The sequence below is a fragment of the Cyanistes caeruleus genome, chromosome 7 (assembly GCF_971803275.1).
Source record: "Cyanistes caeruleus chromosome 7, bCyaCae1.hap1.1, whole genome shotgun sequence".
Classification (NCBI taxonomy): domain Eukaryota; kingdom Metazoa; phylum Chordata; class Aves; order Passeriformes; family Paridae; genus Cyanistes; species Cyanistes caeruleus.
The window spans coordinates 30,120,125-30,147,774 of record NC_141707.1 but is presented as its reverse complement, the minus strand read 5'-3'; the positions used below and the strand labels follow the sequence as shown (position 1 = coordinate 30,147,774).

General features: G+C 43.8%; 1 protein-coding gene and 1 non-coding gene across 48 annotated transcripts in view; one reads left to right on the top strand and one right to left on the bottom strand.

Moving 5' to 3' along the window:
* The window catches only part of CLASP1 (cytoplasmic linker associated protein 1), a 167,814-nt gene that overhangs the window by 30,960 nt on the left and 109,204 nt on the right, over positions 1–27,650 (top strand). For 41 of the 47 annotated variants that reach the window (XM_086897376.1, XM_086897399.1, XM_086897365.1 and 38 more), the window contains exons 3-8: positions 14,699–14,777; positions 15,000–15,103; positions 15,603–15,694; positions 15,781–15,856; positions 18,487–18,584; positions 19,855–19,922. In XM_086897376.1, the coding sequence (XP_086753502.1) occupies positions 14,699–14,777; positions 15,000–15,103; positions 15,603–15,694; positions 15,781–15,856; positions 18,487–18,584; positions 19,855–19,922 (517 nt within the window). Of the gene's footprint in view, positions 1–13,271; positions 14,061–14,573; positions 14,778–14,999; positions 15,104–15,602; positions 15,695–15,780; positions 15,857–18,486; positions 18,585–19,854; positions 19,923–24,796; positions 24,939–27,650 lie in introns of those variants that run through there. The other 6 variants (XM_086897388.1, XM_086897406.1, XM_086897389.1 and 3 more) reach the window with 6 other exon arrangements.
* LOC147652276 (U4atac minor spliceosomal RNA) lies at positions 13,145–13,261 on the bottom strand. The gene has a single exon (XR_015289635.1). It is a non-coding gene; the product is annotated as a U4atac minor spliceosomal RNA (small nuclear RNA).

Genomic DNA, 27,650 nt, shown 5'->3' with positions numbered 1-27,650 from the left:
TTAGTGGAGGAGCAGGGCTTGCGCTTCATGCAGGAACTGGGCTGTTATGGACTTGGATTCAGTGTACAGTGTCCAAGTTAGTAAAGTCTTCCCTTCTTCCTGAGTCTCTTACTGTTCTTTAGGGAAAATGTTCATTCTTACTAAATTGAGGATACTGGCCCATTGTAGTGATTTGAAAATGGGGGTGGTGTCAAGATATCTGAGGTTGGGGGAGGATGTCTAACTTAAGATCAGCTTGTTTCTTGCTCCTTCCAGAGCCAATAGCTAAAGCTGAAGAAGATGTCGTGGTTTGTATGGTGGTAAGACAATGGTCTGGGAAATGGTGCAAATTTCTTTTTCAGCAGTTTAATGCAATTTAGTTTATACTTCTCCCTATTAAGTAAAATGCTGCAAGCCTAAAGTAAACTTTCTATTGCTTTGAGTGGCCTGGAGACCTTTTTACAAGGTTTAACTCAGTGTGGCATGAATGAGTTTGATTTAACTGGGAAAGGGCTGGTCTGTGTGTTATTCTGGCTTTGGTAGCAGGTCTTGCAGAGCAGCACAACGGAGTCATACTGATATGGAGCCCAAAACAGAGCATGCTGAATATGCTGAGGTTGTTTCCTTTTCATGTAGAGTCTGGCATGTGTGTTTTGTGAAGTTAGGTGTATCGGTTAGAAAGTTGCTCTGAAGAGCCAAAAGTTTAAGACCTACTGATTGCTGTTGAATAACGAGTGTCACAAATATGAGGAGTTTTACTGGGTCTTGGAGCAGGTCAGCATGATAGAATCCAAATGTCTCCTTGCATCTTACTTGCAGTGAGGAGAATTTCATGTTCTCTGAGCGAGCCCTTCTCTAATACGTTATTCCAAGCACTCTCATGACATACATGGTCCATATTTCTCAAAGCTTGGCTGAAAATAAGTTTTGTCAAGAAGAAAATTGTATTTGTGTGTGTTTAGGTTGGTGTCATTGGTCTAGAATTTGCTGAGGATCCTGCAGGGGAAGAAAAGATGGATATGGTTTGAGTTTCAGGCATAGGGGAGGGAGCCTAAGGTTCAGCATAGCCTTTATATACTTCAGGACTGTACATTAATCTTGACTTAAGCCAGTATTGGAGAATTTTACTAACCAGGGTGTCAACCTTATCCTGGGGAGTAACTTTTATTAGCCAGTGTGGTGTATTTCTACCGAGGATTGCTAATAAGAGTCTGTCACTCTGCCTTTTATTGTTCATAAAGGATGCTCGCTGACTAATAACTTACATTGCTGATAATGTGTTTCTAATGGCAAGGAGGAAATTTTGAGGCTTTGTAGGTATTGTAATATCAGGGACTTCAGGAAATAGTCAAATCCAGTTTATTGTTCACAGAAGACAAATGAATGTACCCGGATGTCTTCTGTCAGATATTTATCCAACGTATGCTTAAAATACATCCTTTGAAGATTTCACAGTCTCAAATTAGTCTGCTCCACTGCCCCTCTGCTCTGCATGTTTAATATTCTTTCTAGCTAATCTAAGAGGATTTCTCTTTATCCTTCTCCTGGAGGATATGGGAAAAGATGATTGCCATCTTTGTTCAAGTCTATGCTAGCAAAATCTCTTCAATGTGGTTTTCACTACATTTGTTAATGTGTGCCAAATGAGGGTGGTTGTTTGTGCCTTGTTCTGCAGTGTGTTGGCAGAGCTTTGTCTGTGCTGCTGGATCTGATGGGATTCTGGAAGGAGGACACACCATACTTTTCATCCCAGAAAGGTCCTAAGTAATTGAAGGTTAGAGAAGAGCAGAACTCTGCCTGTAAGCAGGTGTGCTCAAAGGCAAAGACCTTGCTTACACCTCCTTTTCATTGAGGGGTCATGTGCCCTTGGAGGCGTAACATCATTATTTAATGAAGATCTAAAGGAATCTTTAGCCATTTTGTGGTAGCTGCTCTGGTTTCCAGCTCCAGTTCTGTAGCAATGTTACTAACAAAGAGCTGGGGAGAGATGTGGGCTGAAGCTTTAAAGGCATTGTGGGCAGAGGTAGTTTTTGTAATCTCTAGAAAGGCACAGCATGTGGAAGGGAAAAGAGCACGCTGGCAGATGGGGTGAATGGAGCTACAGTCATACCAAGGAGACACTGTTGTGAGGTTTTCATGCTGTGACAGACAAGTGGGTCACAGTGTTGATATGCCACTCTGACTGGAACTTCTGCTGTGATCAATAATGTGATGATATGAATTAAGGGCATTTCTGGGAAGGGGACCTGTAGAAGAGGTAACATTGATCTTTGTGCATGGAGAATTTTGCCCTCTGAGGCAGAGGGTTCAAGTCAGTCTCCTCTGACTCCTCTGGATGAACTTGCATGTACAGCCTGAAAAGCAACAGTGGAGAAGAGAAATGGTCTTGGAGGCTGCAGCAGAAATGTCCTGTACAAATCAGCTGGGCTGTAGTTTCCCTTGGTGGTTACCAAGCTTATGGAGTGTCTTACAGTCATCTGATGTACATGGCAGAAGTGATACCTGGTGTTAATGGTGCTTTGGTTTGTGACTGTTTATTTAATGCTCATAGTCCTTCCTGTCTATTCCTCGGAGCATCCTTTTTGGTATTCCTGGTTAGCTTTGCAGCCTGAGGAAGAGTGTGCCCTTCACATGCACTGCAGCTGCACTGCAGCGTGCTGCTGTAGTGAGGCCTTGCAAGAAGCAAGCAATGGCTCTTAGGCTTGCCTCAGAACTTCTTGAGCTGCTCTTATGTGAGCAGTAAACTGGTTAGACTTGTGCTGCTCTTCTTTAACTTGGTGAGGAGGGAGAGTTGTGTCTGGCAGCTCCCTGCTGAGCATGGCTGGAGTTGGGCTTGCTCTTTGCTCAGAGTGGCTGTGAGGGAGCTGTGGCCAGAGCCATATCACCTGTGTGGGGGAAGAGGCCCTGACCAAAGGCCTAGGAGGGCAGACTTGGGAGACCCATCCTACCTCTGCTGTAACAACTCTGTTTTGTGGTGTTCAGAGTCAACTGGGAGCACACCAGGTCCTTTCTGTAAAGTCAGAATTTCTTCAAGTTCTTGCAGAGATGGTGTAGGCTGGAAGAGTGCTGTTTGCCTGCATGCTGTACAGGTGACAGGGACAATAAAAACAGCGCTGGTGTTGATTGGTGTTGTGCCTTCTCAAACCTCCCCCTAAGGAGGGGTTTGGGATTGCTTTCCATTGGTATTTTTCCTGAGACTTTGTATTTCTTGCTGGAGAGAAGTGATAAAAGGGAGGTGTTAATTCTGCTGTATCTTGGCCTCCTAGTCCTAACTACCTAGTGATCAAGAAGAATTTTATGGAAAAATAATGTAACTGCATTAACCTGTTTTGCAAAATAAAGTCTTCACTATCTTGGATTGTTTAATGAGTCACTTAAAGAAGCCATCAAAGCCCGTATAAGGTCAGCACGTAATTGGGAAACTCTTTAAAGAAAAGATCATGTGATCTCCCTAGTAGACTGAAGTAGCTTAGTAGCTAAAAAACTGTTTCTGGAATTGTTTTTTCCCTACCTAATAGAATTTAGGTGACTTTTTAATTTAGGTGACTCTGAATTAAGTCATCAAAAGGAGAGAAATGTGCAGTGACTACTGATTTGCCTGTCCTATTTCTGGAGAGAATGTGAATGCAGACAGCTGTCTTAAGGTTCTGGTTTTGTGCTAGTCTGATGGGTAAGAATCTGGCCTGTAGCAGCTAATCCAAATTCCTTGCTTTTCGTTGATGAAAATGTCAAGATACAACATAAACCACTGCAGGGCCTGCATATCTCTTGAAGTTTTGTTTTTTTTAAAAAAATAAAGAGTTAATAAAGAATCTGTTCTTCATTTCCCTGTTGCTTTGTGGTTGTGGCATCTTCTTTGATGTATGAATTTGGAGACAAGGAACATAATGTATATGTGTGCACTCAATTTCCCGGTCCTTTGAAAGATGGAGGAGAAATCTCTTTAAATGGTGATGTGAGTATATGAGTAGGTCTGCATGGGTTGTTTTTTTTTTTTTCCCCTCCCTGCATTTGTAGATCTTAGACTGAACTACATTTGTTACTGGACTGCATGATGGCACAGTCCCAACACTGCAGGCAGATGTATATGAAGAAGCTAAATAATGCTTCTTTCCAACATACAGTTTGACAAGTTTATGATATTAATAATGCTCTGTAGTTCCAGATGAGGATATGAAAACTCATGAAAAGCACTACCTTGTATTTCCTGTCTTGGTGTGGTGCTGGAAAGTGCTATTAACCTACAGGAGGAAAAGGATGAAGGGCAAGAAGAGGCATAACTGTAGCTGCATCTACTTCTGAATCAGTTTGTGGTGTCGATTTTGTGGAAGATTTAGCTACTTATCTGCTTGACTTCTCTTACAATGTCTGTTCTTAAGAAAAAGCAGCCACTTGATCTCTAACCTGTACTACAAGTAGTGTTATCTGGAAAGCATATTATGTTTCTTTGTGTTATCCTTGAGCATTGTCATATTTTAAGTCCTCCAAATTATGAGGATATACTGACATACTTACTATCTGTGAAACTCAATCTCCAGTTCAGCTGAAATAGCCTCTGTGCCATAGACTGCAAGAGACTTACCAGCAGCAATCCCCCCTCCTTCCTTGAATCACATTGCCACTAACAGACTGATAGAGAAATAGTAATTGAAGCCTATCGCTGTGTGACTTTGAAGTTTTTACTTTTATCAGATGATGTCAAGTTAAAGACTCCTAGATAAATGAACCAAAAGCCCAGTGCCATTTCTTTGCTGAAAAGAGTAACTCAATTCCTGTTATGACTGGCAGTATTTGAGCTTGATGTGTGTGAGTATCTTGTTCCCTGATCCGTGTTGCAGGTTCTTTATTAACTTCAGGAAACCCTGTTGAAGTACAGGCTTGTTGTGGGTCAGATCATGTAGCTTGAGTCTTTGGGGGCTACAAATTGTTGCCTTGTTTATACTGCTGTACATAGATAAGGATTAAAAAAATAAAGTAAGCTGTTCTGTTTCACAGTCTATCAGCAGGGTCTTAAACGTGGTGACACAAGAGCTCATTAAACCTGCTTTTGGATTGACAGGGCTGCTTCGAACTAGAATATGGATGAGGGATGCAGGTTTTAAGGGACAGTCAAAGCCTGTTACAGCTGAAGGCCTGAATGTTAAGAATCAAGTAAAACAAAACACCTTCTCTAGAAATGTGGCCTGGCTCATCTAATTTGAGCAGTGGGGTGGAGATGGTGTTGGAGTAATTTGCCTTTGGAAACAACTTCTCACCTGAATTTAGTGGTGAGGCCCATTCTTATGCTAAAAATAGAGTTACTGTTTCATTTTTCTCCATTTGGAATGTGCAGTAAGGCTGACTGGGATGTAAGGAAGAGATATCCTTTTCATGTCAGGTTAACAATGCCACACTATCACATCCAGCATTCTGTCTGTCTTGTTTCAGAATCCACAAGACAGAATCAGGTTTTGGAGCTCTCTAAGGGTGACCATGCTTTCCCATCTGTGTGAAAGTTGTTGCTTTATTTAAAACAAATAATAATGGGACACTTCAGTTAGGAATAGGTGTCTCAAAGGGAATAAACCACTTCTGAAGTGACAGAAGCAGGAAGGCTTATTAGCTTCCAATCTGTATGAATAAAAAGAGACAAGATGGTGTAGAATGAAGAGCTTTCAAAGGTATGGATGGCACATTTTTGGAGGTGTAGTTCCCTCTGGGTGATGCATATTTCAGTTAGGGCTGGCATCTAATTTGTGCTTTAGAAATTTCCACTAAGCTTCCCTTAAAGTCTCTCGGAGACAAAAATAAGTAAATAAATCCACCTTTGAATGTATGTGTGATGACCGCAGGGGACAGCTGAGTCTCAAGTACTCTGTACCTTGGCAAATTACAATTATTTCTATGTTTCTTCCATAAAACCTGTTTTATGGAAACATCTGGAAAACTATTTTCCCCTTTCTTCTCTGAGGTGAAATGTGACTTGAATTCTGCAGGTTGCATTTACTCTTCTTCAGAATTATTTTTTAGTGTTATTTTAAGGTTTTGTAGTGTTGGGGCAGAAAATCTCCTTTTCCCTGAAAAATGACACAATGCCTTCTACTGAGTTATATTTAATTAAGTTTCTCCATTTTATAAAGATATACTGTGCTGTTAACTGCTTGAATGAATATTTAGTGTATCCTGTTCAGCAGAAAGCAAGAAGGCTGATTTTATTATGTTGAAAATAACAATGAGAGTTGTGAAGGAGAGAAAAATGTAGTAAAAGCATTGTGAAAGGTGAGTAGAGCCTGTCCAGGAGGTACCTGCTTGGTCTTGCTGAGCTCCCCAGGGTGTCAGCTCTTTGTGTACCTGAGCTGAACCCTGAGTTACTTCTTTTGTTACTGTTACAGCTTCTGTTCCTCTGATCGATTTCAGTTCTAAAGAGTTACATTTAAGATAATTAATCCAAGAACTAATGATTTAGTTGAATACTTAATTAATACCTTCTTGTGTTAATCCACAAGAATTTGTGGAAACCTCTTGTTTGTGTAGCTGTGGCACTACAGCATTGATAGGAGCTATTTGCCTGACTTGTTTAAATGTGTTTCTAAAGCTGGATATAGAAGCCAAAATGTATGTGGTTTGTCCCTATAATTTTCCAATTGGTTTTCCACTTGTGCTGTCAGCTGCTCAGATGGCTTGTTCTTTTCTCTTAGCAAAATGTTGGCTCCCTCAAGCTGTGCATGATGCAGAATTCCCTTCTCTTCCCTTGCTTGAGGTTGTTTTGTTGGTTTTTTGTTTGTTTTGAGTTGTTGTTTGGCTGAGGGCTTCCCCCCCCCCCCCCCCCTTTTTTTTTTTCCTTTGTTGAGGGAGTGGGGGTTCGGTTATTTCTTTGGTTTTTGTCTAAAATGGACAGGTCTGGAGACTGGATTTTTTCAGCCACAGGTACAGACATGGAACAGGCACTGCTTGAGCTGTCCTACCCGTGTCAGCCCATCCATGTGTCCCAAGCTGAATCTTGAACCAGTGAGTGCCAGGCTGTTCACCTCACTCTGCTGTGGCATTTGCAGGAGCTTTTCATAGCAGTGAGTTTCCAACATGACTACAGTAGCCAGTAAAATCTCTCCAGGCAGGTTTTGTTGAAGGGTTGTCCCATGGTGACTATCACCTCTTTCAGATCTGGAATGTCATGTGAGTTGGTTGGTGAGGAGTGCTTTTTGTACGGAATTGGAGTTTCCAGACAGCTTAATAGAAAAGCCACAAGTACACAGCTGAGCCGCAGTGGGACTGCACAGCGCTTGGTGCTTGTGGTGTTTGTTGCAGAGCAGTTCTGCAGACATTGCCAAGGCAAGAAAACTACCCTTGATGTGTGCAGGTGTCCCAGACTCTGGATACTTGTGGATAGGTAGCCTGCCTGAGATTGTAAAGCATTTTTGGGCTTCTGACCACATGCCAGGCACCCATGTGGCCCGAGGGTGTGCCCTGATTTAGATGCATTGTGCTTCACTATGCTGTCATATAATTGAGTATCTGTTGGACACAACTAAAAAGGCATCTGTTTCCAGTCTGAGGGAGGAAAACAGATGTTTTATTCTCTTGTGAGAGCTCACAGTGATGCATCAGCTGTTGCTCCAGATCTCAGTGATGACAGCCAAAAAGGCAAAGACACACAGGTCAAAAGGAGGAGGAGGAGATCAACATTAAATAATTTCTATTTCCTTTGTGTTAAGTGACACGTGGTGTTTGATTCTGAAGCATGTGGAAAGCATTACACTCTAAGCTAGAATTAGCTTTTTAATGGACAGGGACAGAATCTTTTTTCATTGGTTTGCTAGACCAGGTATATCAAGAGATCTAACTGCCAAAGTTAAAAGATGTTTAAAAAGATGCCTGACTTGATCAAGAACGGTGCTAAGAGCTGGATGTAAGACATAGTTGCAAGAGGCATGCATGGGCTACAGAGTGGTTGAAGATGCTGGGCCAAAAGCTGTGTAAGGTCTGCAGAGTGGGTCAGTGGTGTCACTTCAATGTCCCTGTCCCTTGCAGGATCACACAGCAGCTCAAGCAAAGAGTGCATGCTGACAGCTGCCCAGCTTGCAGATGGGCCCTGGTACATATCTGCTGATGTGAGGTCTGGTTCCAGTTGCATTGGCAGGTGTGGTAGGGAGGTTACTTCAGACAGGCATGAAGGTCAGCACTGGGACTGTCCCCTTCTGTGTTCTTGTGGTGCTGGTTTTTTCGGGTCCTGGTTTTAGCTGGAGTATAGCACTGATGGTAAGCCTCTCAAAGTTTTCTCTTTAAGTTGTTTGACATGAATTGAAAACCAGCAATTAAAAGTAGCTTGGAGAGGGAGTAAGAGGGAATGGCAAGAGAAGAAACTGGTGTAGTCAACAGCTTAGGCAGTAGCTCTGTCTTCACTGGCCTTATTGAACAGTAAGCTATGGGAAGCATCACGCTGTATGGGCTGTGCTAGGTCTTGTGGCTGCTGTAGATGCTGGGTTAGGTGTAGCTCAGCTGCACCCCTCACTGGTGTAGGAGATACTTGGAGGTGTTTTAACCCATGCCTTTAAGGGTCATCCTCTGGGCTTTCTCCTAAATGGGTCAGAAGGAGTATGAGTAGGATTCTGTCTGAATTCCTCTGTGGAATTCCTTCTCCCCACCTTTCACCCTTTTCTCTACCTAGCACCTACCTCTTCACTTTTCTGGGCTATTGTGTCTTTCTGTGGCTGCCAAAGGCATCTTGAACCTTTATTCTTTTCTGAATGGAGTTCTTCATTGTTGTACCATTAAGCTGCTGAAGATTGTCTGGAGACACTTTTCAAAGGCGTAGTAGGACTGTGTGGTACATGCTGAGCAGGCAGTCTGTCTGTGCAGGGTGGGAGGTGCTGTGAAAGCTCTAGGTCTTAGAGTGTTTCCAGAGTGTTACAAAGCCTGTGGCTACTGAAAATGCTATTGCATTTTTAATCGCATCTGTTCCTTTCTTCCTAAACAAGGCAAGAACAAAGCTTCATTGACTACAATCTAGCAAGAGCTGTCATCATCTACTAAGTTTCCTACTCAATCTGGCTGCTGCCTACTCCTCAACCACAGTGGCTACTCTGCATCCTTGATGGAGCCCCAGCTTTTCTCACATTGCCAACAGCTGGTGGGACTTCGCTGTGTCTGCACCTCTTTGGTGCCCTCGTCGTGAGACTGTCCGTGCATCCTGTCATCATTGCATTGCAGTATTGCTGCTCCTCATAAAAGTTGGTGTTGAATGGTGTAATCTGGAAGTGCAGATGTTCAGAAGCTTAGGAACTAGTGATCAAGGGGAGTATCTGGATATTTGAACATCTTCACAATTGTTACTAGACTTTGTGAGCCCTAAGGGAGCAGAAGATTGTCGGTGATTATCTGCTAGGTTGTGTGCTTGCCTTGTTTTTTTCCACATGCTGTCTAAACCCTCAGAAACACTTCGGTTCCAATTTTAAAATGTGCTGACCCTTTCTACTGCTGTAGTGTTAGAGATGGAGTTGGGGTCAGTGCTTCTGTGCTAGGAGCTTTTGAGGTGCTCCAGCTAATACGGTTCTGCCTGCAGGCAGATTCCCAGTGTGATTTCTCACTTGCTCTGTGCATTGTAGCATCCTTTTGCTGCTAATGGAGAGGAAGGCAGTGTTATTAGGTAAAGCAGCCTGGTCTGTTAATAAGGCACATTGCTGTGCTGGCGATTGATTAGTTGCCATAATAAAGGCTTTCTGTTTTCCTATAAAAAAATGAAACAGGGCAATGCAATGGCCCTTTTATTTTCCTTGCCATACTCTTTTTGCTTTTCTGTAGTAGCCCTCATTGTAGAGGCTTCATTATACCTTGAGCTCTGAGATGCAACTAGTTACCAAAGCTACAGGGAATAGTGGTCCTGATCCCAAGCTGATCCTAGGGCAAGATCTCATCAGTGCTCACAGAGTTAGAATATTTTTTCCTTCCTGGCTGTAAGTGCAAATGTTCAGCTGGGGGCAGTGGAAATGTAGGAATAGTGACAGTGTTCATGATTAAACTACTTAGCTGCTCTGTGGTGAGGAACCAAAGGCAGTAGCAGTTGGTAGTGCAGATGTTTTGTTTTGATGTCATTTAATGTGAAGACACTAATCAATGAGGGCTGCCAGGCAGGTACCCATAGCTGTGAGGTGCTGCATAAGCAGAACCACCTTTCTGAAACAATGGTGCTGCTGCTGTTTTTCCAGCAGCATTTGGATAATTGAGATGTGAAAGTGTGAAGTAAGTTCCAACTCTGCTTTCAACCGCAAAGTCTCATGTTGTATTACCATGACTTCTGCTTCCCTGGAGCCTTAGCAGACTGTAGTTTGTGTCAGTGGTGATTTACCTGCTATGCTGTCTGGAGCTTTGACCTTGCTCAGGGTAGAAAAGCCTCCTGTACTCTACAGCAGTGACTCTGCAACTTGTGCTTCCCTCCATCTCCTTTGGAGATAGCCCAGTGGTTGCTTTTCTTCTCATATTACGCAACCACTCAAAGACCAGTTCAGAATCTGCAAAACAGGGTGAATTACTTGTTCTTTGGAACCCCTTAGCAGAGGGCAGGGTAGGGAGCTGGGCTGACTTGGTCCAGCTCTTTCACCTGGGACATACTTGTCAGCTCTTCTGCAAGCAGATGTCTGCATGTCAGGATGACCGTGTTCTCAAAAAAAACCTTCTCAGATTTCAAAGTGAAATAGCTAAGCTGTGTCACCAGTGGTGGCAATCAGCATCTTGAAGCAGCATGAAGCAAGCTGGTGTCACAGCTGCTGTAGAAGCTCTCTCCAGCATTCCCATTTAGGTCCCAAGCTGCCAGGCATGGAAGGTTCAGCAGGAGGCCAGCAGAGTGCAGCAGCTTGGTGGGGATGCTCAGCTCACTCCTTCCCTGCAAAGATGGGGGATGAAGGTTCCTTCAGCCGCCACTACATCCCTGCTGAGCCATGCTGTGGTGAGTGGAGAGAAGGGCGTGTCTCTTTTCTCCCCTCAGTTTGTCCAGGCCGTCAGGGTAGGCTGAGGCTGATTCACTCTGGTCGCTTTGTGCTCAAGCAGCTGTTGCTGGATTGTGCAGCTTCTTTACCCTTTTATGGGAGTGTTTAGGTGTGTCTTACTTAAAACTGGATGGATTTGTCTGCCATGCTTGGTGACCATGTACTCCTGGAGCAGATGATGGTGTTCTGCTCTCTGATATGGGGGGCTGCCTGCAAGTCTTTCAACACCACCCAGATATTAAAGGACAGATGCTTTGAGTTGTTTTTGTTGACCTCTGAAAAAAATGTATTGTCTGTATTGGGAAAGGCTGTGTTGCATCCTGGGGACTAACAGACTACTGGGAGAGATGACCTGGCAGTTGGAGAGGGGCAGGAGAAGGGTTTGTTGACAGCCCTTGGCGCCTACTGAAAGTGCTCTGAGACAAGACAAAGCAGCAGCAGATGCCAAATGAGCTGACTACTGGGTGGCACCAGTACTTTATTGACTGCCTTGGGGAACCTCAGGAGTCAAATGAGCAGAGGCAGACCCTCATGCCAAGGGCTGCCACTCTTTCTGATTGTGAGATCACTCTTTTGGGGGCCTGTGTAAATAGGAGTCTAAAAGATCTGTGCTGATATAAAGGCCTGGAATAGCTCTGTACTTAGCAGCATTGCAGCATTATCTGGAATTTTGGATGGAGAGCTGCCCTTCTGTGCCTTGGTGTGGAGCTGTGCCTGCCAGCTGACTTCCCTGGGGAGAGGCCTGCATCAGGATCCAGCATTGGGGGGGGCATCGCTGCTCCCGAGGCTCCTCCTGGACCTTGGTGTCTGTTATTTCAGGCACAGTTATTTCAGTAACTGTTCCGGCAGTGAACGGGTTGGGTCTTCAGTGCAGTCAGTCCAATGCAGCCAGGGCTGGAATTCAATTAATTCTTTGTTCATTTGCCAGCCATGCCCTCGATTGTCTGTTATCTGTCTGTAGTGGATCTGTTGACTCTGTCAATCCATACATGATTTCTACTTTCTGCCTCTGACCTCCTGAGGCAGGTGTCACATTGGGGTTGATAAATGGATCCAGCACAGTCAGGAATAACATCTGCTCACCCCATTTTGCTGTTTCCTCAATAGCTGTCCAAGCACCACTGTAATCACTGTGCTAATTAACTCTTCATTTTTGTAAGGACAACAGCAAAAAGTCGTGCAAGACCTACCTCTTCCTCCTGGCCTTATCCGGGGGGTGAACTGCAGGGTATGTTTGCACTGTGCATGTGTTTCCTTTCATGTTTGAGTGATGAGTTCCCCTCACTCTTCCTGGCTTGCGGGCAGTTTGAAGAAGAGATGGATTCCTTCCTCTCCCGGGATCGAATTTATCCCTGGGGCACATCTCTGTAATTGCAGGCAGCACACTTATCTCTGTGCAGGATGCTGCCGTGATGGGACTCTGATCAGACAGCTGGGAATGGTGGCTGGCGCTCATAGTCCCATTGACTTTCCCTAAAAGCATCTCTCCGCTGATGAGGATCTGGAGCCCACCCTCTTGCTGGGGCTCTGCTGCCGGACTCCAGCCGAGAGGCTCCCAGTGAGCTGGCAGACACAGGCAGCGATAGTGCTTGGGGCAGCTGGCTGAGCATTTGTCAATGGCAGATTAAATCCAGTGTGCGAGATGAATGTGAAAACGAAACACAGCTTAATAAAAGCACGAGGAAAAGTCTCCTGTGGTGTATGAATGAATAAATGATGTTGAATTAAAAATTGACAGTATTTGAAGGGTGTGTTACTGTGTGGGGAGAAGACTGCAGAAGCTCTTTGGAGGTGTTGGGAGATGTTAGGATCCACGGGCTTGTGTTTAGGAAGGTTTTTTCCACAAGAGACTTGGCATGGAGCAGTAGGCTGTTTCTCCGGCCACACCACGTAGCACACCACCCTGCGTGCTACGGAGCAGAATTTGGATCCATGTGCCAGGCTGAGGGTTGTGCAGTGACCGCTGGTGCGGTGGGGTTCAGCGCAGAGCGGCCCCGCGGGGGCCCCGCACGGGCTCTGTTGGGAGCAGCGCTGTCCATGGAGGGGGAAGGGAGAGTGGGAGCGCTGTCGGGGGCGGTGCCGGGAGACTGCGGGAGCGGTGCCAAGAGGTCGCGGCACCGCACGGGTCCCGCACGGCGCCGTGGGCTGCCCGGTCGGGCTCGGGGCGAGTGTTGTTGAGGACGCGCCGCGCACACGCCGCGGTGCGAGGTTCCAAAAATTGCGCCGCGCACGGAGCGGGCGCTGTTGTGTTGTTTAAGGTGTTAGCAGGGCTGCTCTCGCCATGCGCTCATTGAGCAGCCGCGCAACCCCCAGATAAGGACGGTTGGCGGCCGCTGGGGCGCGCCGCCCGTAGGGGAGCGGGAACCTCGACTAGGTTCCGGCGAGGGGCGGCGCGCCCCCAGCCCGCCCGATGACCGACCCCCGGCTCGGGGGCGCGCACCGCGCGGGGCCCGGCTCCCCCGGGCGGCTCCCACCCGGGTTTTGGCCCTTCGGCGGCGGCGTTACCCAGAGTGCTCCGCGGCAGCCGGGACCTGATTTGCATAGAGGGCGGGGCCGCCTCGCGGCGGCAGCGGGAACGGAGCGCGCCCTCTGCCGAGCGGCCGCGGCACTGCCGAGCACGGCCCCGGAAAGCACGCAGGGAACGCTGTGCTCCCCGTGTGTGCACACTCGGGTGTGTGCAGGGCTAGCTGTGCTCCCCGTGTGTGCACACTCGGGTGTGTGCAGGGAACGCTGTGCTCCCCGTGTGTGCACACTCGGGTGTGCAGGGCTAGCTGTGCTCCCCGTGTGTGCACACTCGGGTGTGTGCAGGGCTAGCTGTGCTCCCTGTGCATGTACACTCGGGTGTGTGTCTGCAAGGACAGTGTGTACAGTGAGTACAGCTGTGTGTATGTATACAGACACACTTGTGTGAAGGTACACGGAGTGTAAATATATGTACGTATGACAGTATCATAGAATATTCTGAGCTGGAAGTGACTCACCAGGATCATCAGCTGTAATTCCTGGCTCTTGCACAGGACATCAGGACAGCCCCAGCAATCCCATATGTGCCTGAGAGCTTTGTCCAAACACTTCTTGAGCTCTGGCAGGCTTGGGGCCACGACTACTGCCCTGGTTGTTAGTGTATGTATGCACACTTGTGTGTATGTAGAGGGAGCATTGATATGTCTATATATGTGTATATACGTACACTTGTGTGTGGTATGGAGAGCTGGGCTACGTTGGAACAGCCCTGGTGGCACCACCTCAGAATCCTGGCTGTCCCTAACACTTCCAGGCATGATTAACCTCAGTGCTTATCCAGAAATCTATGGAGAAATGCCTCATGCCAGCATGATCACGATCTAAGGGTTTTTGCAAAGTGTTTCACATGCAGGCTATGCAGTACTGTGTATGTATGCTTACCAGAAAAAGTATGTACCTTTTCCTGGTAAGCATAGTTAATCAGAGCAGGTTTTCTGATTTGCAGCCTGTTATGAAGCTTCTCTCAAACTAGGTGTCTTTCTTTGAATTCCAGTTACGTCATAAAAATGTTTGGTTTAATTTCTGCCAGTAAATAATGAAGCAATTTCTAGTGCATATAATTTTCTAATAATAATTATAATAATTTCAATTAATTAGAGATTCTAGTTACAGCAAATACTGAAATGGTTTATGCACATGGTTTGTGTACCTTGCACATCTGTACATATGAATTTAGCACTGAGCAGCAATCACATTTGCAGTTCACTCTTAATTCATTGCTTGTTCTGTTCTTGCAGGTGGTTCTCCTGGGGATTGACATCATCTCCGCACTTGTGTCCCGCTTGCAAGATCGCTTCAAGGCCCAGATTGGCACAGGTGAGGGGTCTCTGTGTGACCATCACTGCCAGCACCTGCACTGGCTGCTGGACTCAGAGATGTCTTTCTCCCCAGGAGAGCACTTGGGAGACTCTTGGTGGTTTTCAGGAGGGCAGCAGTACTGGTGCCCCCATTGGGCTTTGAAAGGGGAGAGTAGAGGGGCTCTGACACTGTTAGAGTTTTTTCCTGAGGGATTTGAATGTTCCTGTTTTCTTTCCTTAGTGCTGCCAAGTTTACTTGATAGGCTGGGAGATTCTAAGGACTCAGTGAGGGAGCAGGATCAGACCTTGCTGCTGAAAATCATGGAACAGGCTGCTAACCCTCAGGTATGTTCAGCAGTTCTCCACAGCATGAGTGACTAGCTGTTTAAAAAAAACAAAACCTTTTTAGTGTAAGAAAGTGTCACCTTTTTACTGCCATTTTTCTGTCTGAAATTACTTCATCTCTCTACACCTTGTTATAAGATTTTCTTAAGTTGGGAAGGCTATTGCCTGACAGGGTACACATGGGATGAGAGCATGTCAGTGGATTTCCCAAGGATGGGATGGATATATGTCAAGAGTTATTGTTTCAGGTTTTTGGAAGGTACTAGCTTTCTGTAAGTATGAGTATTGTTGTTATTATTTTAGGTAGGGGGGAGTTACTGTGAAGTCAGCACAAAAGAAAGAATTAGGTCTAAAAGTATCTTGCTCCTTTTTGTCCTGTTCTGCTTGGATAGGTGTATAGCTTATATTTGATCTCCAGAGGTTGTGTGGTGTATGTCTGCTGGAAGATAGAATCTGTTTCTTATCCCATCTCATTTTTTCCCTTTCCTGTCTTGTGCAGTATGTGTGGGATAGGATGCTAGGAGGATTCAAACACAAGAATTTTCGGACAAGAGAAGGGATTTGCCTCTGCCTTATTGCAACACTCAATGCGTAAGTCAGAACCTTCTGCAAACCTGTGTTGTGTACATGAGCCTGCTCTGTGAATCATAATGGTGCTTTTTGTTCTTTATTCCCAGATCTGGAGCTCAGAGTTTAACACTGAGTAAGATAGTGCCACATATATGTAACTTACTTGGAGATCCAAACAGTCAGGTGAGCTTTTGCTGTGAGTCACATCTAAAGGTTGTGCTGATTGCCTTGTTGGTAAATAAGCTAATTGTGCTGCTGGTGGTGAGCTCTGAGCAATGCTGTGCACACAGAACCCTTGGCTGGTTTTGGAGAGCTATAATTTGAAGTATGTCCAAACCAGCATATCAGTTACTCCAAGGGTTCAGCAGAATAACATGAATCTGCAGGTGAGATGAGCAGGAGAGGGAAACCTTTGTGGGAAGGGAACTCCTGTGCCTTGAAGCCTGAATACAAGGGAGGCTGCAGGGATCCCTCTGGGCCTAGTGCAGCACCCCTCACCTTCAGAGAGAAACCAGTCTGGGCAGGGAGGGCAAATGGGGCCAGTCAGGCAGCCTGGCCATGTGCACTGCCAGCAGCTGTACCGACAGTTTCTGAATAGGGGGTGAAGACAATCTGTACCAGGACCTTTAATCAGCGATGCAACCCAAATGAAAATACAAGTGGAATAAAATCTGTTGCTCCTCAGTGCTTTTTGTCTTGTTTGGAATTAGATACAAGTATGTGGGGTTAATGAGAAGAGGGAGATGGAGAAGTGCTCAAACTCATTGTGTAATGTGTACTAGCAGTTTTTGAATAATGTTGTTGGTTGTTCTGCCAGCATGGGTAACACATCTGTGATCCAGGTCTGGAGAAGGATGTTCAGCTAGAAGGAGGTATGGGGTGTCCAGCTGGAGAATGGGTTTATGTTTGCTCTGGGGAGTTGGCAATATTTCTGTGGCTCTCAGGGCCTCCCCTTGCTAAGAGGAGGAGTGAGAGTGAAGCAGCCTTCCTTTGCTGCTTGTGCCAGTGCAGGATGGTAAACCCATCACTCTAAGAAATTAAATGTTTAGGGTCCTCTGTAGTTCTGAGCTAGGACTAAGGAAGCTGTTACTCTCCAAGGAAATCCTGTATTTAGGACTTGGACTTGTTAAATACACAGATGCCTTGGTCCTGTGAGCTTTTGAATGAATTGGAAAGTTGGTGAGGGCACTGAGACGTTTTCCCTCTGTGCTGCCTCTTCTTTTCTGCCTGGCACAGCTCCTTGTCCTGTATCCAGCTGGAGACAGAAACAAGACTGGTCTCTTTCCCTTTCTTCTGGCTCTGGTTCCTCGTCCCCAGAAAGCCTGTGCCTGAATTGGTCAGACAAAAATCGGTGTGACAGTGGCCCTGGGGCAGGGGCTGGTCCTAGGCTCCCCTGGAGCTGCTGCTGGCGCCTCCTGCGTGCTGGGAGGCTTGCTGGGCTCGGTCACTGCTGCCCTCTCTTGGAGAGAGACTCGAGAAACAGTTCCAGGTCAAGTCCAGTTTTTTTTTTTTCTTTTGCTGTGGATGTGGAAGCTGTTCCATTAGAGCCCTTTACAGAAATAGTGCTTCTGTTGTTTTCGACTGATGCGATTGAGTAACTGAGTGTGCATCTGGTGTGACAGCAGTACTTTGATCATTTTCTCAAACATAAAATTACTAAAGCTTTTTTATTGCTGTAGTAGACTAAGCCAGGTACAGTGGTGGGGGCTCCTTGCCTTGCTCCTTGGGATTTACGCCATCCTGCAGCTGTGCCTCTGCTTAATGGTACGCAAAGAGACAGTCCTTGCTCTGCACAGAGTGGGCTGTGTACTCACAAACTGGGGACACCAAAGAGTCCCCCAGACTGCAGTGCCCAGCAGCATTGGTAGCAAATGGGGCTGATGGGCAGGAGACAAGAGGCAGGAATGCTGAGTAAGGGCTGGCATGAGTGGAGGAGGGGTTTGGAGGCTGGCACTGTGGCCCGCTGAGCGGGAGGGCTGCAGAGCAGGAGAACGGGGTGGGGTGGGTGTGAGTCGGTGTTGGGATTTTCTTTTTTTGACTAGGAGGCAGAGTATGTGTGCCTGCTCTTTGACTCCCACCTATAGGCAATTCTAGCTTGTGTCCTCAGGATATTCCATGTCTAGTCCTGGGGTGTGTGTGGGGGTAGCTGCTGGGGCATCTTCTGAGAAGCAGAAGTGCACAGCTCTGTAGGTGTCTCTGTAGGCAGAGCAGATAGTTTGTTTACCTCCTCTGCCTGCTGTGTCTATCAGAGGAAGGCTTTAAGTACAGAAAGGTGACACTTTAATCAGATTTATGTCTATTCTGTTGGCTGGAGGGAAGTATGTGCTCAGCAATTTCTTGCAAATCAGTTTGGAAAATATGCAAAATTCATGATGACTCATGTGATTGATTACTCCTCCCTCCCTGTTTTGATATCAACATAGAAACCTAAGTTTCTAAGACAGCATTAAAAATCAGTTTATTTTATAATATCCCCCAGTAATATAAGGTCTGTTTGTGTCTCTATCCTTTTTTCATCGAGTAAATGTACCCATTGTATGCCATGGGAGGAGTTTGGCAAAGGCAGACAAGCTCCTTCTGCATGAAACCTTTCATCTTACACCTTCACCGCCTTTTCAATTCAATTACCTGCTGATACTGTTAATATGTGAAAAGCAGGGTTGGAAGCTCCTTCATGAGCTGTGGGTAATGTGTATAGTGGCAACTGTTGTTGCTGAGAAATATGCAAATTTAATTCTGTAAGGTAGGGCTTATTAGGAATTTATTAATTTAAATTGTAAAGATGATTGATTTCTCTCATCTCTCCCATCCAGGTTCGAGATGCAGCAATAAACAGCCTTGTGGAAATTTACAGACATGTTGGTGAACGTGTAAGGGCTGATCTCAGTAAAAAAGGATTACCCCAGTCTCGGTAAGCTGAGAATGTCCTTAGGTCTTCACTATTTTGGGGCTCCTTTTTATTCCCTTTCTTCCTTCAGAAGACTTCAGGAGCCTCATGATTGAACCTTTTACCAGGATCATTGTTTTATTTTTTATTTTTTAATCTGATAAACACTTAGATTTACTTAAAGCAGATCCTGTACCTTTGCCCAAGTATGCCACAGCATCTTTGGAAAACCACAAAAATTATTGCAGATGGTTAGTTAACTGATATAAGGGAATTAATATTTTTCCTGTATGTTCTGCGTACATGGAGAGGAGACACTTCAGAGTAGCTTGTGTTTATGCAACTTAGACTGTCATAAACAACAAAAACCCCCACCAAAAAAAACCCAAAAATCAATTCTAAGATTTTATTTTAAAAAAAGCAGCCTTCTTGCCCTGCCCCCCTCCCCCCAAAAAGCAACCAAACCTATGTCAAAACCAAAGCCATGTCCCTCTGCTTCTGCTGTTTCAGGTGTGTTAGAAAGCTGCTCTGCATCTTGCTTCCAGTGCTCAGGGCAGAGCTTGGTTAGACCTGAGGATGGAGTAGATGGCAACTTGTCAGTGCTCAGAGGGAAGAGGTGGTTTTAGAGTTGGGGTACATGCAGGTGGAGGCAGAAGTGTTGCCTCTTGTTCTCCAGTGGGAACACAATTTGCCTTAAAGTAATAAACTCACTGGGAAGGAATGATGAGATGTGATAGGTGTCTTCTGCTCTGCTAAATCTGTGACATATATGGGAAGGTGTCAGGGCTAAAGACAAATGTTGTGTCAATTTTGTTGTATTTCTGCAAATAGTTAAGATGGACAAAATGGTGATGAACTGGAAGTGCGTCTACAATTAGCCATATCACATCTTCAGTAATTAAGTATTTTCAATTATATCTCAGCTTTTCCTTTCAGCTGTTGTGTGTTGATGTTGGTTTTTTAAATGTTCAAATAACTTCCTTGCATTGAGAAATTTTCTGCTGACATTTTTGACAGTGCTCCCAATGACCTGAGTGGAGCCAAATCTGTTCTAAAATATCATAAGATGTTAGAATTTGGCTGCCCAGGGAAGTGGTGCAGTCAGCATCCCTGGAAGTGTTCAAAAGCCATGTGGATTTAAGGACATGGTTTAGTGGTAAAGATGGTGGTGCTGGGTTAAAAGTTGAACTCGATGGTCTTAGAGGTCTTCTCCAACCTTAGTGATTTTATGATTCTAATATTCCTAAAATTTAAATTCACTTGTTCATCGTGTATTTCTTTAACTTTCAAACAGGTTGAATGTAATTTTTACGAAATTCGATGAGGTCCAAAAATCTGGAAACATGGTCCAGACTTCAGTGGGTGAGTAGAAGTACTTGTATTCTCTTTTTGGTGCTTTTAGAACTTTTCAATTTGTGAGGCATTCAAATGGATATACAACAAGCATTCTGTTAGGGGAACCAAGTATGGTGATTGTTCAGAAATACACACAGTGCTTTTGCAACAAATAAAATGGATGTTTAGTTTGTCTGCTGTCTTTTTGTAGTATCAGAAGGAGAAAGAAGCCTAAGTTTTGAGATGAGAAGGTGCCATAGCTGTCTTCTTTTTCTCTTGAGTGACATTAGAGAAATACATCTTCTGTTCTCAAGTCCTCGTGCATGTAAATTGTTCATAAGGTAAATTAAAGAGTAATTTCAGAGAAGAATTGCCTTTTCAGTTTAATTCCCTAAAAGGCATGAAGAGTGTACACAATAATGCAGCAGTGTTCTGTTTAAAGCTCATGCTGTTTGCATTTTGCAGTTCCTGAGTGTCCCGGGGTTCCTCCCAAATCTGCCCCAAACCAGGACATGAAGTTTGCATATTTTGTATGTTCAGGACTGACAGCCAGAAACCCTTATCAGAGCCTTAATTCTGTCTGTCTTTTCTGGGACTAGTATTTTGCTTACTGTAATAGCAAGTGTTTATTACTGTGTTAACAGATAAGATTATGAGCTAGGAAGTAATTTTAATAGGTATTACTCCTTGTTTAACGATAGATTTTTGTGAGAATTCTTGGTAAGGAAATGCATCTTTCTGCTGATAGTTGAGAAGAGTAGATGAAGAACCTGAGGTCAGCACTGTGGGTTCCTATTCAGCTCACATCCTCTGCAAGGCCAGGAGCAGGGGAGATGATGTCCAGTCATTCCCACCATGCTCTTGGAAGTCAAGAGAGCAGAGAGGTGTTTTCTCTTTTAAACAGGAAAAAATACTTTTTTCACTTCTGGGCACCTTTCTTCTTTCCATAAGCATTTTACAACACAGTAAAATTCATCCTTGCCGAAACAATAAAAATAATTGATTTGAAAATCTTGAAGTTATAGTTTGGATTATTCAGGAATGTGGTGTATTATCTTGTATGTTTGCGAATGATGAAGACCGGTTCCTCTGTCATGGAATGGGTTGAAATTGTGCTTTTGCATAATATGGGAGTGTTCTGTCCATACTGGTGGATGAGGCTTACTGGGTAAAAAAAGTGCAGTTGAGAAACAAATGACCTTGTTCTTTTTTAGCAGGTTGGGGGGAAAGTAAATAATCCCTTACCAAACTTGTTTAGATTCCCAACCTCCAGGTGATTTCTCTGAAACCTTTACTCAAACTGAAACAGATTTACTGCTGATTCAACTTTCTTGCTTTCTACTTGGCCAGGCTAAGGTGGAATTTTTGTCCTGCTAGCAGTTGAATAGAAGGGGCTTAAAAAAAAAATTTTAAAAAAAAATTTGATGCATCATTGTACTATGTAGATTGCTGTAGTTTGGTGTTTCTAGGAGGCAGACTTGTGATCTGTGTATCAGATCTTGATGGTGTGTATCAGATCTTCTACTTTTAGGCTTCATTGAAAATTATTTTTTCTTCTATATCCTTTTGTCACTGTTTCAGTGAAAGATTGACCCTTTTTGTGCATCAAAGTCCCGAGACCTTATGATTTCCATCTTCTGTCCTTGACTCCTTTGACAGGCTTTCAGTACTTTGCAACGCAAGTACTCCTGTATTCTTCACTGTTTAACCTGTTCTTCTGATGTCTCACTGTTCCTTGCTTGTGCTGTGGCAGGGTGCAATCCCTGGAGTCTGTGTTTGTGGTAGGATTTCTTCTCAATAGAATCTCCTGTATGAACATTGAGACAGAAAAGTAGTCTGGGGGAAAAGGGAGGGTGGAGTAGTGTTAAGGGTCAAAGAGACCAAAGCCTAGGATCTCCTATTCTGCCAGAACCTTTTCATTTTCCCTAGAAATGAAAATGCCTATAGTTGGAGAATTAAAGTAGTTCTCATTTGTGAAGTTAGCAATGATAACATTACTTATTAACATCTTTTGTGTATGTTTGAGGGGAGGGTTCAGTTTCCTGTGGTGCCATAGGCTTGTTTGTTGCTTCTTCCTCGCCCTCCAAGCACAGCACAAATACAGCGTTACATGCTCGTCTTATCTCATGTGTCAACAGCTCTGTGCAACTTTCAGTTTATCTTTTTGAGACTGTGTAAGCCAGCAAAAGAAGGCTTATCTTCACCCGCAGTCACAAGTTTATTGTCACCTAAAGACAAGCTAAGTTTGTCAGGTTTCTTCTGTCCCTGACACTTTCTGAATAAAGGTGACACTTTCAGCAGTTGTCAAGAGTCACCAGGGAGGATGGTGGTAGATATTGCACATGCAAAAGATTTGCCTTTCTGAGGAAAGGTGGAAATAGCTCAGTCCTGTTAACCCTTTGAATCTGGCAGAATGGTTGGATGGGTTACTATGTGGATGTGCTTCTCTTCTGGGTAACCAAGAGCAGGCTGTTGGCTGAAAGGTCAGTCATAACCGAGCACCAGAGTTGTGCTAATTACAATGAGACTAGAAGGTGTTTGTCTAACCTCTCTTATTGCACAACACAGTCGTACTGGGCAGTTGGGACAGCAGCTGTGGCTTCTAGAATGGTGGAACACGGTAAAAACTGGTCTCTTGGCTCTGAAACCAGTGTTTGGGATACAGTTTCCTTTACCAGTTCACTGAGAATTCAAGTAAAAGGATGGAATTGCAGCAGCACTATTTGTATATCAGGAGTACTTTGGAGATTAGTGAGTTGCTCTAACTTGTTAAAGGTTTCATATCTAGTGGTTCCCAAGACAGAAATGAACAGAAATCTTACACAGACTACTAGAAAAGTTCCCTAAAACAATAGGACATTTTCTTAACCCACAGAAGAAATCTAATGAATCAACTCTAATCAGATTAATGTTTTGTTTTTGCTTATCTTTCTATGCTGTAGTCCATTAGTGCTTGTTTGAGTTTATCTTGGATTGTTTGATTGTTTTTCTGGCTAGGCTTTGTTTTTATCATTTAGTAACACAAGGATCAAATGCATAGTGGGGTGGGGGAGGTTTGCATAGTAATCTGAGGTGTTTCATTAAGTCAGAGGAGGTTTTGGCATGCCCAAGTATGCTGCTTGTTGCTAGGCTACCAGCAGCCCTTATAGCTAGAATATGAAGTTAAAATCCATGCTGGATTTCTCGATTATTCTCAGTGCATCTCTGTTTTGTTATTTGGCATATAATTAGTCAGCCTCTTGAAGCAAAAATTATAGTTTTTCCCCCTTTGGGCTTTCAGCAAGCTAATTATTTTCTGTGTAACTGCTTTTGCTAATTATGCAGATGCCTTATTCCCCTGGGACAAATACATTTTCAGCATGAAAGAGCCAGTAATTGCCAGCTAGTCAGCTGCTGCCTTTGAGTGGCATTGTATGATGATCTTTAGTAGGATGTGATACAGAGAGAGGCTATTGGACAGAGACTCCAAGAAATTCGTGCTGTATGGGTTTCCTTGGTATTATCTGGGAGGACCTTAACATAAACTGTACAGATTTTCCATGCATTTGAGTTGACTTTGAATCATGCTTGGACTCCAGAAGAGTTTATAATCAAGTTTCAGTACATATTAAGAATAAAATAAATTATTTATTGAAAAATACAGGCTGAAAGGAATCAGTGACACAGACCAAAATGTTTTGGTGTTTTATGCATTTGATCACTGTGATAGACTAATATGATATTCTTTGATGTAAACCTTCATTTTTTTTATGTACATCACAAAATTTTTGGGAAATGTGTTTATATCTGTGCATGAAGAGATACTGTGGTGGTGTTCTTGTGGGCAGGGAAGGCAATTTCTTATTGATGTTGAATTTTGATTCAGAAGAGCAAGATTTAGGGACAGTGGAGGTGGTAGTGGTCTTGGGCTGGAAGGAAATCAAAGCAGATCTCAAAGCCAGAATTCTGGAGCTGAGATCTCTCCCCCGCAGATACTTGCGCAGAGTAAGGTGAGGGGAGGATGCAGTTTTGGTAGCTGACTGCATGAGTGTGTGCTCTAAGAGTAAGCAAGTTAATTAAAACAGTGCTAAAATAAAAGATGCAATAATTTCAGTTACTGAAAAACCTATGAAGAGGGAGCAATGCTACTTTTCATTAGAACTACTTCTATATTTGGGAGGATGTATGAGACAAATATGCTATTTACTAAATTAATTCTGTTTGTGAAGTTGAGAACTTGGAATTAAATAGATGAAAACTGGAGCTATTTTAGATTCCTGTGTTTTGCTGGTAATAAAGCTGAGTCACTGGAAACTATTTTGATATATATTGTATGAAGGAAAATCACCCACATTTGCCAAGTGATGCTGTGTATCTGAGGGTGGAATATTGTTTGTTTGTCAACACACATCCAAACTGCAGAATTGCAGATGGGAAGGAGGGACAACTGTCCAGGATAACAGATATTTTGTAAATGCTGCACTGTGCTTTTTTGCATTCGTACCTCCTTGTGCAATTACATTTCCAATATGGCTTGCTCTCTGTTAATACAGTTCTCAAGTTGAAATGTGAAGTGAAATAGAAGGTTGATTTCATTGACTCAGCATTTTTAGGGCATGAAAAAAAGCAAATAAATACCTCTTCACCTGTGTGGGAGCTGAGAGAGCAGTAATATCTGAGTGATATTCGAATGAGCACCATTAACTGATATTGCATCCTTGTGGAAGGTACAAATGGACGAGAGGAGCTCTACTCCCTTTCTAACAGCTTTGTAAATAAGCATATTGCTGAAATTCTCAAATGTAGAAGGGGAGGGGTGTGAGCAGGCAGGCACAGGGGGGCACATGGAGCTCAGCTGCATGCTGTACAGGCTTTTATTTTGGAGGAGAGCTGGCAGTCGCCTGCTAGGTCACACAGCACAGGGGTGTAGGAGGCTGGCGAGTTAGCTGGTGATTAAGTTGCTGAGAAACATGTACTGAGAGACGTGTACTGTGGGGCTGCTCCCGAGCACAGTGCCCTTCCCCAGCAGCTTCCCAGCACTGCAGAGAATGACTACAGGGAAAGGTAGGTGCTCATGAATGTGCCACAGGGGTGGATGGGTTTATTTGTTAATGTCTGAGTATTCTTATTAACGGTTTGAAGAGACTTAAGCAATCTTGCAGTAAAAGTGGAACTTAAAAAAAACAGTGCAAACATCTGTAGACTGATGTCATGAAGCTCAGTTTAAGATTCTATACACTATGATAAATAGTCTGTTTGAAGGGGTTAAGAAAGAGGATGTATGCATATACTAGGGACCAGAACAGGTTGAGAGAGCTGAAGGACCTGAATTTTTAGGAACCCTGCTGTGGTCTGAGTTGTTTTTGAGTGATCATTGAGACTTCCATTTCCTAACTGTTTCCTTTTGCAGCATCAGCTGGGAAGATTATTTAAATTGGTTATGAGTACTTCTGAATTGTCATTGAATCACAGTTCCAAGAATGTGCCAAATAGAGACACCACTTTTTTTTTTCAACCTGTATTTTTGTATTTTAACTGCGTTTCTTTAACAGGAGATCTATGGTAGTCAGTGAGGCTGTATTGGGACTAGGTGGAATGGAAAGGCAGAGGAGCTCTGTATCTATTCACCTGTGAAGAATTAATTTACAAGAGGGGAGCATGTATTGTATTTATTTTTGGTACGTAAGAAGCCCGTGCTTTTCTTCTGAGCTTTCAGAGGAGATAATTTCTGTTAGCCATCTTTGCAGAAGCTGCATTTTCTTTCTTCCTCCTTTGCTCTCGATTCAGTGTACCTGTTGTCTTTTTGAAATCCTTACTATTCCGTGGATGTAGTCGACTAATTCTAGGAAGTCTGAGTTGGCCGGTATCTGAATTTTATAGACCTTGGATTTGTATTGATGTTTACTGTTGCAAGGCATGAGTAAATTGGCAGCTTTTTTTGTAACAGAATGTGGAAATCTCCTGGGCAAATTGAATGCAGTGGAATGAATACTGTATGCTGCAGTATGTGCCATTTCTATGGACAGATCTTTATTTTATCCTTTTGGAACATTTTTTCCCAAGACAGTTACTGCATATATTTTCAGAGGAAGCAGTGGATGCATGTGTGTGGTGTTCCTTGTTCACTATCAGTAAATGCCTCCCATGCCAGGAAATGAATAAAGAAACCTGTCTGGGCTGGTTCTTCTCATGAACTGCGTCACCTGTCAGTGGATAGTGTCACCATCTACAGTGAAGAGACATTTGCCCTCTGGCTCCTCCTGGCCTGGTCAAAAGAGGAGTTGAGAACAATCCATGGTTTTTCCAAAGTTGGAATTGTATGGAATAGTTAGTGTATTTCATTGCTTATTACAGAAAACAAGCATGTATTTGTTGTTGTCAATGAAGTGTGATGATTTCATCATGCTGGGAACTTCTCAGCTTTGAAAGATCAGCTGGGGGAATGAAGACCCTGGGGCAGTGGTCCAACTGATCTTACCAGCTGGGAAATGTCTGACCTCCAGGTCACTGTTGGTTGTCTGAACTGTAGTAGAAGCAAATGTCAGAAGAAAAGTAAGTGTGTAAATTGTTAGTGTATTGTGAATCCTGGATTGAATCCAAAGTACCTTGATCCAGGATTTTCTTGCAAAGAAGACCAGAGTTACTCTGGTTGTTTCATCACTTCCCCTAAGCCTGATAGTTTTATATGAAAACATAAATGCTCTTTTGGCAAAGCTTTGGTGAAATTAAGCAGAACCACTCTACTGCCAGCATCACCGACAGACATGCATAAAACAGGCTGAAGGAGTGGGCAGTTAAAGGATGAGATGCTGCTGTTTAGTGTGGGCTTTGTGAGTAAAAGATTAACGTGCACTATTCCATTATTACTAATGGAAGTTAAATGCATGAATGTCCTACACATCTGGAGATGAATTTCTTCATGCAGGGCCTGTTCTCTTCCTCCCCACTGGTGAAGCACCATGTGTATATGAGCAACCTCAACGGTTGCCTCAGAGAGCACATGCAACTTAAAACATATGGCAAGGATGAATTTATATTCCAGTGTTCATAAAGAATTGGAATGAAAAAATCCTATGCTCTTCTCTCCCATGGAAATTGCAGTAATGTCTGGTACAGCTGTGGAGGTAATCACGGTTTAGGAATGCTTAGTAGTTTATTGTTTTCTCTGCTATGGTCTTTTCTTTCAAATTCTTTCACGTGTTTTGTTGTCAGATTGGTTTCACCTCTAAAGCAAAGCCTTAAATTTGCAGTGGCCATTGTCTTTTAAATGTCTGCACCAGTTTCCTAATATCTTCTGTGCTGTTTTTCCCAGCTGGCTCTCTTCTGTAGATGTTCTGTCAGAAACAGCTTGCGGAAAAAGCTGGGGCAATATTAACTCTAGTGACATTTTTACATGAAAGGACTAACTAAATCTTATGGTTTTAATCACTTAGCTTTGTCATTTATGGTACACAGAATCTTCCAGGGGCAAGTTTCTCAGTAGCACGGTTCATACGTATGCCTGTGCATACACTGTGAACATAGCAGTGATTTTAAGTCAGCCTTTTAATTCTCAGCAATTCTCTGAGAGATGGGAGTACAAGTTACTCAAATATTGTAGAGGAAGACTGGTACACTAAAGGGCAACCTGGTGGGAGTAAAAGGGATCCCAAAGTTGTATACTGCAGATTCATGAAGTTTATTTGGGTTGTGTGGTGTTTTGCACACACTGACTTCAACACTTGTTGGGGGTACACAGTAAAGTACTTCAGTGAGCACGAGTGAAATTATTACAAA